Raw genomic sequence first — 12,510 nt, forward strand, 5'->3', positions numbered from 1 at the left:
GAAAAGATGGATTGAGTATACTCAAAATAAATACGGGACTAAGAAATTTCAGATAGCTTATGACTAAAGAAACCAGGAATGATAAAAATTGTTTAGAGCTAGCCTAGCAAGGAGGAGTTAAAGCTCAAGTGAAAGATGTTATTAACTTTTTTTTCTTTTTAAGCTTATTTTAAAATATTTTTGTTAAAGATTTATACCCTGTATTGGTTCTGGGAAGTCCGGGGGGGAGGTTGGGGGGGTTGGGGGGTGGAGGGAAATAAATATTTGTAAAGGTTTGTTTTTTAAAATTTTCACTTAAAAAAAGATTCCATATTTTGGTTTGTTCACCTAATAATGAATCAATTTGTGTTCTAAAAATCTGGGCCTACAGCAGGGGCAAACGTTGGATGAAATTGCAAGACTGATGCTGTGCCCGTTTTTACATACACGTTGACACATTTAAAAAGGGAGGAGGATTTTTGATTGCACAATTGTATTGCTGCCTTGATTTTATTTATTTATTTGCCTCTACTGTGGATGTCCCTGGCCTATTGAGTACTCATCATTCGCACAGACTTCTTGAAGCCACTTCTGCATTCATGACAGTCAACTAAGCAAATGTCCTGTCATCTTCTTCTAACCATCTCCGGGATAAAGACTTCTCAAGTACCGGTTTTTAATTGCTTCCCATACATCAATGGGGTTGATCACAAAATGAAGAAATTCTGAAATGTACCTTATTCACCTCAAACCCTGGGAATAAACCCATCAAAGATGGCATTGATGTACTGACTGCTTTGCTCTCGAATAGTTTTCAAAGCCACACTGCCTTCTTCTATTCCATGCAGGTTAAAATCCTACTTAAACCTTACATTTTCCTAAGGCTTTCTCTCAGAGATATATAGCATCTTGCCTGCCCTGCAGTTTGATTTGAAGAATTTGTAAAATTAATAGGTGGCTTCTTTTGATGGTCTCGCCTGCTTTATCCCTGTACAGTTTTAAAACGTATATTAATATTCAGGCTCAGAACTTAAAATCAAATGACACATCACAGATAAATCACAGGCATCAACCCTGAGCTACAAATATTATCATTTATTGGTACAATGGCATCTTTTTGCATTGTACTTCTATCCATGTGCAAGTATACTAGGGAACACTTGCAATGGCCCAAGAAGGGCTGGAAAGCATGAGAAGAATTCAGGGCAATCTAAAAAAAAAGTATCAGTGAAAATTAACAAAAAATAGAACAGAGTGCTAAGGCATTTCTGACAGAGGAGGTATTCAGCCAGTTGACTGGTAGTAGAAATTTTGAGTAGTTCAGAGAACTGGCAAATACTACCTCTGGATGGCTCCGCCCCCATTTATTTGCTGCCTCCTGAGTCCCAGCTGATCTGTTGGGTCTTCTGTTGCCATGCACAGGAGAAAGGAGCTGGAAACCAAGTTAGTGGGGTGGGGAGGGAATGGGGATTTTACAGCATCCTTGCCCTGCCACACGTGCCAGGCTATGCCACGCCCACAGAACCAGTAGTAAAAAAAAATGAATCCCTCCAATTTTGGTGACTTTCCTAATTACTAGCGTGACCCGACAAATGCGTGCACGACAAAAGCGTGCTGACAAAACCGTGGCGAGAAAACCGCGACGTCATCAATGCGCTGACAACAGTGCGCTGACAGAAGCGCGATTTAAGTTAAGGTAAGGGTTAGGTTCAGGGTTAGGTTCAGGGTTAGGTTCAGGGTTAGGTTCAGGGTTAGGTTTAGGGTTAGGTTTAGGGTTAGGTTTAGGGTTAGGTTCAGGGTTAGGTTCAGGGTTAGGTTCAGGGTTAGGTTCAGGGTTAGGTTTAGGGTTAGGTTTAGGGTTAGGTTCAGGGTTAGGTTCAGGGTTAGGTTCAGGGTTAGGTTCAGGGTTAGGTTTAGGGTTAGGTTTAGGGTTAGGTTTAGGGTTAGGTTTAGGGTTAGGTTCAGGGTTAGGGTTAGGGTTAGGGTTAGGGTTAGAACTTGTGGTTATTACTTCTTTGTTGAAGGCGCGCTGTTGTCGGCACGCTTCTGCGCTCATTCGTCAGTGCGATTTAGAACTCGTGGTTTTCTCGCCATGGTTTCGTCGGCGCACTTTTGTCGAGCGCACATTTGTTGGTGAACCAGGAACTGGGATCCTAAAAAAATTGCAAGAAAAAAAAATGAAAATGTCAGGAACATGCTAAGCCCAAATGATTGATATTGGACATAGAAACAATGCTCACTGATCGCATCTTTGAGGGAGAAATCAGATTTTATTTACTGCAAAAAGACAAGAGCTTGCTTTGGAAATTAATGAGCCAGAGCACAATACTTTGGGGATAGATTTATTAAGTCAAGCTGGATACTGACGGTGACCTTCATTTTTTATGTACTTTTACAGAAAGATTTTTTTGGGGGCGGGGGGAGGAATTTATGAAACTTACTTAAATCGCCTTTCCGGGCAACAGATGCGGCATAGTGTGGACACTGGTATTTTGGTACATTTTCCCCATGTTTATGCAAACCATGGAACTTCAAAGTCTCAGCCTGTGTTAATCTGGATTTGCAAATCACACACTCAAAGGGTTTTTCACACATACTTGTAAGGACTGGTGAACTAGACAGCAAAATGCCACAGCTGAAAATGATAGCATATTTTTTACTTTTTGCATCCTCACCCCAAAAGGATGCTGCATCTGTAGGATATCTGCAGGTTTCAGATTCTTTTATAGTAGAAGAAGAAAAGCTGCAAGCATGAACTCCTGAGCTAATAATGGGACAGATGTTTTCTCACTGACGGGAAGTTTTGCCCATCTGGCCACCTAGAGATCTCTCTTTGTTCTCCCACTTCCTTGACACCATTTCATTGAACTCCATTTAGATTAGATTGGATTGGACTGGAATAGAATGGAATAGAATAGAGCTAGAAAGGACCTTGAAGGTCTTCTAGTCCAGCCCCCTGCTCAAGCAGGAGAACCTGTACCATTTCAGATAAGTGACTGTCTAGTCTCTTCTTAAAAACTTCCAGGGATGGAGCACCTACAATTTCTGAAGGCAAGCTCTTCCACTGGTTAGGAGCCGAGGTGGTGCAGTGGTTAGGGTGCAGTACTGCAGGCCACTTCAGCTGACTGTTATATGCAGTTCAGTGGTTCTAATCTCACCGGCTCAAGATTGACTCAGCTTTCCATCCTTCCGAGGTGGGTGAAATGAGGACCCAGACTATGGGGGCAATATGCTGACTCTGTAAATCGCTTAGAGAGGGCTGAAAGCCCTATGAAGCAGTATATAAGTCTAACTGCTATTGCTATTGCTATTAATTGTCCTCACTGTTAGGAAGTTTCTCCTTAATTCCAGATTGCTCCTCTCTTGGATTAGTTTCCAAATAATTTCTCTTGTTTTGTCTTCAAATCCACTGAATACCCGACTTTGCTATTCTGGAGTACCATCTGCTTCCAACTGTTCCGCCTTGCTTTTTTGCTCACGTGCCTATCTTTCTTCCTTTAGTGGCTCAGCATCTCATAGCCCCACAGGACTGGGCATTAGCATTACTCTGCTTTAATGGCAGCCATTATAGTTTTAATACGTACCTGGGTGAGTTGCCATATGTCTTTTCAATTTGTAAGTGTCCCTACTAGCATAGGAGCACATCGTACAACTGTAAGGACGTTCTCCTGTATGTGAGCTAATGTGGCGCTTCAATTTGCCGGCCTACAATTTACAAAAGAAGATTCTGAATTACAAGAGCATGGAGGGTGCTGCTGAAACAATTCACCATTAAAAAATAAAGTTGACTTTTTAGAAATGCTGTTAAATGCTTGTCACTAGAATATGCCATTGCAAGTTCTAAAGCAGGGGTGTCAAACTCAAGCCCATCGGCTGGATCTGGCCCACGGGATGCTTAGATCTGGCCTGCGGTCCTGCCCTGGAAACAGCAAAGGATTGGCCCGCGGTGCCTCTGCCAGCCAAAAGGAAGCCCGGGCAGGCTGCGCGTGGCTTTACCAGGCTCCGTTTTTGCTGGCAGAGTGCTGCAGGAGGCCGTCATGGCTGAAAATGGAGCCCGGGCAGGCTGCGCATGATCTCCCCGTGCTGTTTTTACTGGCAGAGGGCTGCAGGAAAATGTTGTGCCCGAAAATGGAGCCCGGGTGGGCTGTGTGTGGCCTCCCCAGGCTCTGTTTTTGTTGGCAGAGGGCTGCAGGAGGATGTCGTGGCTGAAAATGGGGCCCGGATGGGCTGGTGGGGCCTCTCTGGGCTCAGTTTTCACTGGTAGAGGGCTGCAGGAGGCCGATGTGCCAAAAATGGAGCCCGGGCAGGCTGCACATGGCTCTCCGAGCTTCATTTTCACTGGCAGAGGGCAGCAGGAAGTGATTGTGGCTGAAAAAAGACCCTTGATGAGTAACATGGAGCTCACCATGCTCCCTGGCCATGTCCCCCCCCCCCCGGTCAAACACAACCCTGATGCAACCCTCAACCCTGTTCTAAAGCAAGGGTCTCCAAACTTGGTTACTTTTTAGGACTTGTGGACTTCAACTCTCAGGATTCTAGGAGATGAAATCCGCGAGTCTGAAAGTTACATACAAAAAAAAAAAAATGTTCAAGAAAGTTGCAGCCCAAACTGTTTCTACTTTGTGAAAGCTGCATACAAATGATGCACAAGTAAGTTGTGCATAAATGCCATATTACAGACAGTTATAAAGAAAAAAAAGCACGCAGTGGCTTGACTATGCATAAAAACCCTATAAACTATGGCTAATTATGTAAATTGCATAGCAAACCTGAGCAACTGGTGATTTTGTGCGTATATGCAGCATGATAGACAACAGATATATACAGATCCTCACATCCTTTTATATTACTCCCCTTTTATTTAATACTAGCTGATAACCAGGCGTTGCCCGTGTATTTATTTATAGCGGGAACATGTCTGGACCAAACATAATTTCTAATGTTGGATTTTCCCCCTTATCAGACAGAGCCCCCTTATGGAGTACTGTGAAGCCGTTACCATGGCTACTCCACTGCGCTGTACAGTAGAAGCTATGTTACGGAAGTACAGTAGAAGCCATTTTAAGGCACAACAGGCTGTATATTAATGGAACACACACCCCGAGGGGTGTTAGGGGTGTCTAACTCCCACAGCATATTTTTTTTCAGACAGTAAGTCCTCTGTTTACCAAGTTTGGTTGAAATTGCTTCAGGCTTTGCAGAGTTATTCTGGGACACACGCACATACACACACATACACACACATACACACACATACACCAGTGGTGGGTTTCAATTTTTTTTAGAACCTCTTCTGTAGGTGTGGCCTGCTTTGTGGGAGTGGCTTGCAGGCCATGTGACTGGGTGGGCGTGGCCAACTGTAAAATGTGGTGAAACTCACTTAACAACGCTCTTGCTTAACAACCAAAATGTTGGCTCAGAAACTCTGGCATTTGAAGCACACAAGTCTTAAAGCTGTCAAGTTATAAGACCCTTGCACCCCTAACCCTTTAGAAAAAAAACCCCGGGGGTGTTTAAACTTGACAGCTTCAAGACTTGTGGACTTCAACTCCCAGAATTCCTCCTCCAGTCATGTTGGCTCAGGAACTCTGGCATTGAAGTGTGCAAATCTTAAAGCTGCCAAGTTACAAAACCCTTGCACCCCTAACCCTTTAGAAAAAAAACCAGGGGTGTTCAAACTTGACAGCTTTAAGACTTGTGGACTTCAACTCCCAGAATTCATCCTCTTGCTCTTCATCTTGATGATGTGCGGATGGGCGAGTGGAGGGAGCTGGAACCAGTTCTAAACGGCACTGTAGATTTGTGGAACCTCTTCTATAGAAGAGGTTAGAACTGGCAGGAACCCACCCCTGATACACACACGCACACACACAGAGCCATATCTATCTATCTATCTATCTATCTATCTATCTATCTATCTATCTATCTATCTATCTATCTATCTATCTATCTATCTATCTATCTATCTATCTATATCATCTATCTATCTATCTATCTATCTATCTATCTATCTATCTATCTATCTATCTATCTATCTATCTATCTATCTATCTATCTATCAATAGAGATAGATAGAAGTTTATATGTTGTTTCCAAAAATGAAAAAAAAGAAAGAAAATATTGTTTAAAGGAGTCTGCGATCAGCTCTCCCGTGGCTGATGTCTCATTAGTTTCTAAAAAAAAAAAAAAAATCAATGCTAAGGGCTCCTGCTTCATCCACGGAACATCCACAAGAATATGTTAACGCTGATTAGAAACAAACCACTGTTTTCACAAGAGTTGAAAGGGGTTTAAGCTTCTTGTCTTTCTTTCATCCAGCAAGGCAAACAGATTTCTGAACATGATACAAAATCTATTTACCAGAAGCAGGAATGAAATGCAGGTATTAAGACAAGCCTCAGAAGCTCTTCTCAAATCTCCCTGCCGTCTGAAATACGGAGGATGACCTCGAACAGGGATTCCTGGTGGCCATCTTGGTTTTCATTCAGCATTAGACAAAACCCCGCATTTGCTTAATACTTCCAGAGTGTCTTTTGTTGGGATTTTGTTGTCCTTGCTTTTAAAATTATCTCTCAGAGGCTTTTTTCCCTTCCACGTAAGGAGTATTCCTAATAAAGAATTAGCACTGCTGTTTAAGAAAAGGACAAATTTTTAGCAAGTTTGAAAGGGATAAAGGTGAAGGGTCTGTAAAACCAAGTCCTACAGGGAACAATTAAAGATCTGAATATATCAAGCCCAGGGGTGGGTTTCAACCGGTTCGCGGCGGTCCCTGCGAACCGGTTGGTCGGCAAACCCGGAAGTAAGTAACTTCCAGGAATGGCGAAGGGCGCGCCCGCCCGCCCGCGGTCCTTACCCGGTTTTGACGAGTTCTGCGCTTCCACGCATGCACAGGACGCATACAGCGCCTGCGCGATCCTCCAGGAGCAGCTGGAGCGTCGCGCAGACGCTAGTACGCATGCGTGCACCGCGCGCATGCATGAGGATGCTGCCGGCCCCGTTCCAACCGAACCGGTTGGAACGGGGCAAGAAACCCACCCCTGATCTAGCCTATAAAAAAAACAATTATACTGTAAAAGTAGCTGTTTAGCAACTGCAGCTTGGTTATTAAACGAAAGGGTTCAGTAAATGAACAGCAATTGTTCTTATGATTTTACTTCACCTTTCTTTTGCTTTAGAGACTTGTGAAGATCGTACATGGGAGGATTGGTAGGAAAGTGACTTTTTCATTATTGTCGCAACTGTAAATGGTTACTAAACAAGGCCGTTGCTAAAGGAAAGCTTCCTGTAAGGGAAGATGTAATGGCAATCTTCAAGCAAATACAGGGTTTAATCTAACACTGAATTAAAACCAAGATGGTTGTAGATCAGTGTTTTGCAATCTTGGCAACTTGAAGATGTCCGGACTTTAACTCCCAGAATTCCCCAGCCAGCGTTTGCTGGCTGGGGAATTCTGGGAGTTGAAGTCCGGACATCCTCAAGTTGCCAAGGTTGCGAAATGCTGCTGTAGACAATTCCTGTTTGAAGTCACCCTCCATATTTCAGGTGGCTGGAAGACTTTGAGACGAGCCTTTGAGGCGTGTCTTAATACCTGCTTTTTTACCTCCCCAGGCTCCAGACTATTGAATATTGGTAAGTCCTCAACTTATGACCTAGCGGCTAGCAATAAGCCAAGCCACGTCCTGATTGGCCAAGAGGCGGCTTGGCTAAGCGCGGGCCGCTAGGGGCGTGCCTATTGGTTTTCCCTGCTTGACAGCCCGTATAAATAGCTGTCAAGCAGGGAAGGTGCTGAACTGCTACTTCTGTACATAGTTGATTGTTCTACAATAAACGAAGCTGTTCTTACCTCAGACTGCCTCCTGCCTTGTCCTTCGTCCAGACCCATAATACAGACCCTTTCTAGGAGCTTGGGGAGGGCAAAAATGGCCTACCCCTCTCCCCCGGAGCCCAAAAACAACATTTGCCAAATTCCGGTCAGACTGGAAGGTCCATTTTTCACTCTCCCCAGGCTCCAGACTCTTTCTAGGAGCGTGGGGAGGGTGAAAATGGCCTCTCCCCCCCATGGAGGCCAAAAACAGCCTGTTTCCTGACTTCTGATGGGGCCAGAAGGCCTGAAAATCAGCTGGTTGGCACACACGTGTGTAGCTGAGCTCATGTGCCCACCAATATGGCTCCATGTCCTTAGGATCTTCAAGCAGAGGCTGGATTAGATCTGGCCATTTTACAGCCCCCCCCCAGGTCATATCTGACCCTTGGTCTATCCAGCACCCACAACTTCTGGAGGAAAGCCATTTCACTGATTAATTATTCTCAGTGTCAGGAAGTTTCTTAGTTCTAGGTTGAATCTCAACCACACTGCAGCTTCATGCCAGCCTAAAGTAAGGTGACCAGATTTTCAGATTGGAAAAGAGGGACACCCTTGACCGGGGGGGGGGGGGGGGCTTTTTTTAAAAAAAAATTTTTTGGCAAAAGGTCACCCCAGGGCACTGAAAGCAGCATAAATACGAATCTGTTGCCAAACAAAATTTTGATCACGTGACCATGAGGATGCTGCAACGGTCGCTAAGTGTGAAAAATGGTCGCAACGGTCGCTAAGTGTGAAAAATGGTAGCAACGGTCGCTAAGTGTGAAAAATGGTCATCAGTCACTTTTTTCAATGCCATTGTAACTTTGGTCATTAAATGTTTTCCCCCTCCTCGAGACTCCTCACTTCTTCCTTCATTCCTCTTGCTTATCTACCTTCACCTTATCTGTCTTCTGCTCTTTCCCTCTCTTCCTTCCTTCCTCCCTCCTTCCATCCTTTTCTTTCCTCACTCACTCCCTTCCTCCTTTTTTCTCTTCCTTCCTCCTTCCATTCTTTCATTTTCATGGGAGAGGCAGCTGCCGGCCGTTTCACCTCGCGCAGAGAACTTCCACTCAGTCCCGGGGCTTCTGCCGGGTGGGGGGGCTTGATTAAAAATTTTATATGGAGCAACAAAAATTTTCATACATCACAAAAATAGTATTGTAATATTTTTTTATTTCAACATAACTACAATATAATACGTTTATTTACATTTATATTTATTAAATATATTGACAAAAATTATGTACAGTGCAAATATAATACGTTTATTTACATTTATATTTATTAAATATATTGACAAAAATTATGTACAGAATAATTTTACTCTTTGGCATATTTCTCACTTGAGTGAATTTTTTTTAGTAGATTGCTGTCATTGTTTAAAAGGTCATGAAATTTTTCACACGAATTCGTTAAATTATATTTTACACATAAAATGGCTTTCAAAGTCTCAAAACTTAATTGTGATTTTTCTGATGTCCACACTTGATTTACCGTAGAAAAAACATGTTCAATCGCAGCATTAGTTCCTGGTAAGGACAGCGCGTATTCCACAATTTTTAATACATTATTATATGAAATATGGTTTCTTTGAAAATGATTAAACATTTCTATCCATTTATTCTCTATTGTCATTTTTGCTGATGCCCAAGATTCAACTTTTTCCTTATTCATATATAGTTTTAAATGTGATACCTCAGTAAAAAGATTAGTTTCGGAAATATCACTATTTGGGAAATTTTGATGAATATGCTCGAATGATTTTTGCACATCATGCCAATCAAGTTCTTTTTTTAATTCAACCCAATTAAAATGTTCGATATTGTTAAAATGTACCGTCCACTCTTCTAAATAATCTACGCAGTTACTATAGAAGTTTTTAAAATGATTCATGGTATCTGCACGATTTATTGCACCTTCTTCTTCTAGCTGCCTTATAGTATTACGGATAGTAATGGGAATAAAAATTGCATCTAACCGCTGTTGACACTGAAATTTTAAATTATTAAGTTCATTTGCTACTTCGATTGCCGAAATTTTGTCACCTTCAATAAGTTTTATACTATTTTGAAAAAGAGCTGCTTGATTGTGTACAAACTCTAGCCAAATTTTTGAAGATTCTTTTTCAAAAAGCTCTTTTAAAATTCTAGGACATTTATCCTGTGATAGAAAGTAGGACTTCAAAGGATCGTATAGTTTCAAAATTCTTTTGACAGCTAGCAAAAGAGCTAACCAGCGTGTTTTACTATATCCAAGCATTTTGTGATATTCGACTTCCGCATCTTCACAAAATTCTTTAAGACTTTCAACGCGCACAGTGTATATATGAAAATAACAATATATTTTAACAATAATATTTTCCACATCTATGGGCAACAAGTCAGCAGCTGTTTGAATGGCATTATGTATTATGTGCGCTGCACAACCAACACCAATAATGTTTTGATTAAGGTTTTGGTTTAATTTATAAAAAATATTATTGGTACCCCTTCTCACTTTTCCTCCAAAATTTGCATTCGTATTGTCTCCACAATATGCAATTATTTTGTGTTTTAAATTGTTTTGTTCCAAAATATTAACAATGGAACTGAAAATTATTTCCGAAGTTTCGCCAGGCAAAGAAACAAAATCTAACATTCTAATTTTTATTCCAGTTTCCGAATCAAAAAATCTAATAAGGGTTGGAAATAATTTGATATCCTTATGATTTGATGCATCAGAGTATATGGATACAAAATTAATTTTCTCTAGATTTTTGCTTAATTCTGTAAATGCATATGGGGAAAGCACATTACGCACAATTGCCTCGGATTTAGTTCTAGCACAGGTAATTTTTTTGTTGAATAACTTTTTGACCACTTGTGATGTACAGTCCATAGATCGGAAGGAATGATTGTGATAATAGTATGAAAAGACATAAGTCCTTCTGTCAATGCTAATTTCTTGTCTTCGTCTGCATATGTTGGTTTATGAAAATAGTCTTGCATTCTGGAGGAAGATGCAACAGCATCTACATATCTCTTATGTTTCTGCGTCTCCAAGTGCTTTGTAATATCATGCCTCCCACCATGCGCAATAGAAAATTCGCCATTGCATTTCTCACATCTTACTATGTGATCGCTTTTTGTTTTTTTAAGAAAAGGAAATTCATTTCTTAGATCATCGTTGAATTTGCATCCTCTTTTCTTACTCATGTTAATAATCTAAAAAAAATTAAAATTATATGATTTTATACTATATAAAATTCAATGAGGGTGAAACACACCAAATCTGGCAAAGCTGCCTTGCACCAACCTGGCCTGCCCATAGAATAGCAGCCACTTTGAGACACATAAACCTGGTCTGAACATATTGCATCACAAAGATTTGCAAAGATCACATTTGCAAAAAGGAACATTTCTTGTAGTAAATACATTTTATAAACAATTTAAAAATAAAAATCCCCCCAAAATAATAAAAAGGTATTCTATAAATAAAAGAAATCCTTAAAAACCATTGTTAAGTATTACACCAGCAATAATTTATACTGTCACCATTTCAAACTATTCCACACAGAATAAATTGAAGTAAAATCATTTTAAACCATGAGGTTCCACAACGGTCGCTAAGTGTGAAAATGGTCGCTAAGTGTGAAAAATGGTCATCAGTCACTTTTTTCAATGCCATTGTATCTTCCTGATTATTAAAGTGCAAATTCACTCAGTGTCAATCATGACTCCTGAGTCCATTTCAAAGTATTGTGCATAGAAATTTTAAAAATGGCTTGTTTCAATTTATTTTGGATAGAATCTTTTTTTAAATAGTCTAAGACAATTTAAAAAAAGAATCAACACAGAATACCACTATTTTAAAAAATCATATGCACAATAAATAAAATATTATTTTAAAATACATTAAAAAAATAAAAGAAAAAACCCGGCTCACTTACCAGCAGGCAGGCAGAGTCAGCAGATCTTCGTAGCGATGGATGGAAGCACACAGGGAGCCTAGTATATACGCAACTGCAGTAACAATGACAATGATGAAGGATTGGATTGAGTTAAAGAATAAAAGAATTCTGATCTTAGAAGGCCATGACCTGCAGGCAGGCTGGCATAATTTCTTATGGAATGACAAACATAAAACGCACAAATACTTTCAAAATCATTTAATTGGAACTTTAGTGCAACAATGGCTCAAAAAAAAAAAAAAAACACTATGTGAAAACCCCAAATTGGCTATCACCAACAGAAAGAACGACACACCCAAATTTTACAGATTGGAACAAAATTCTAAGATACAGAGATCTAATTGATAGACAGGGAAATTTAAAAACAATTGAAGAATTGGCAGATCAGAATATGAAAGGTGATTGGCTAACCTACCTCCAAATTAAAACTAAATACAATAAAGACACTAAAATATATGGTATTGAAACAGAACCACACAAATTGAATAAAATTATTCAAAGTCTGGACAGAAAGATGATAGGGAAAATATACAAATTCCTCTCGAAGTATCAAATGGAAGAGGAAATTGGAAACTGTAAAAGAACCAATGATAAAATGGGCACAGAACTTTGGCTATAACATTGAACTAGACAAATGGGAACAATTTTGGGGAATAAATTTAAGAATGACACTATCAATCCCATACAAGGAAAACCTTGTTCTTTCAATCCTTCCAATATTTTTTTCCTTCATTCCCTT

At 40.5% G+C, this 12,510-nt stretch overlaps 1 protein-coding gene across 1 annotated transcript in view; it reads right to left on the reverse strand.

Annotated features, from left to right (window-relative positions):
• Positions 1-725: 725 nt before the first annotated feature.
• The window catches only part of CTCFL (CCCTC-binding factor like), a 31,678-nt gene continuing 19,893 nt past the window's right edge, over positions 726-12,510 (reverse strand). The window contains exons 5-7 of the mRNA XM_032218609.1: positions 3,560-3,684; positions 2,421-2,575; positions 726-814 (exon numbers count right to left, since the gene is read on the reverse strand). Of these exons, the coding sequence (XP_032074500.1) occupies positions 726-814; positions 2,421-2,575; positions 3,560-3,684 (369 nt within the window). The remainder of the gene's footprint in view (positions 815-2,420; positions 2,576-3,559; positions 3,685-12,510) is intronic.

The sequence above is a fragment of the Thamnophis elegans genome, chromosome 5 (genome assembly GCF_009769535.1).
Source record: "Thamnophis elegans isolate rThaEle1 chromosome 5, rThaEle1.pri, whole genome shotgun sequence".
NCBI classification, from domain to species: Eukaryota; Metazoa; Chordata; class Lepidosauria; order Squamata; family Colubridae; genus Thamnophis; species Thamnophis elegans.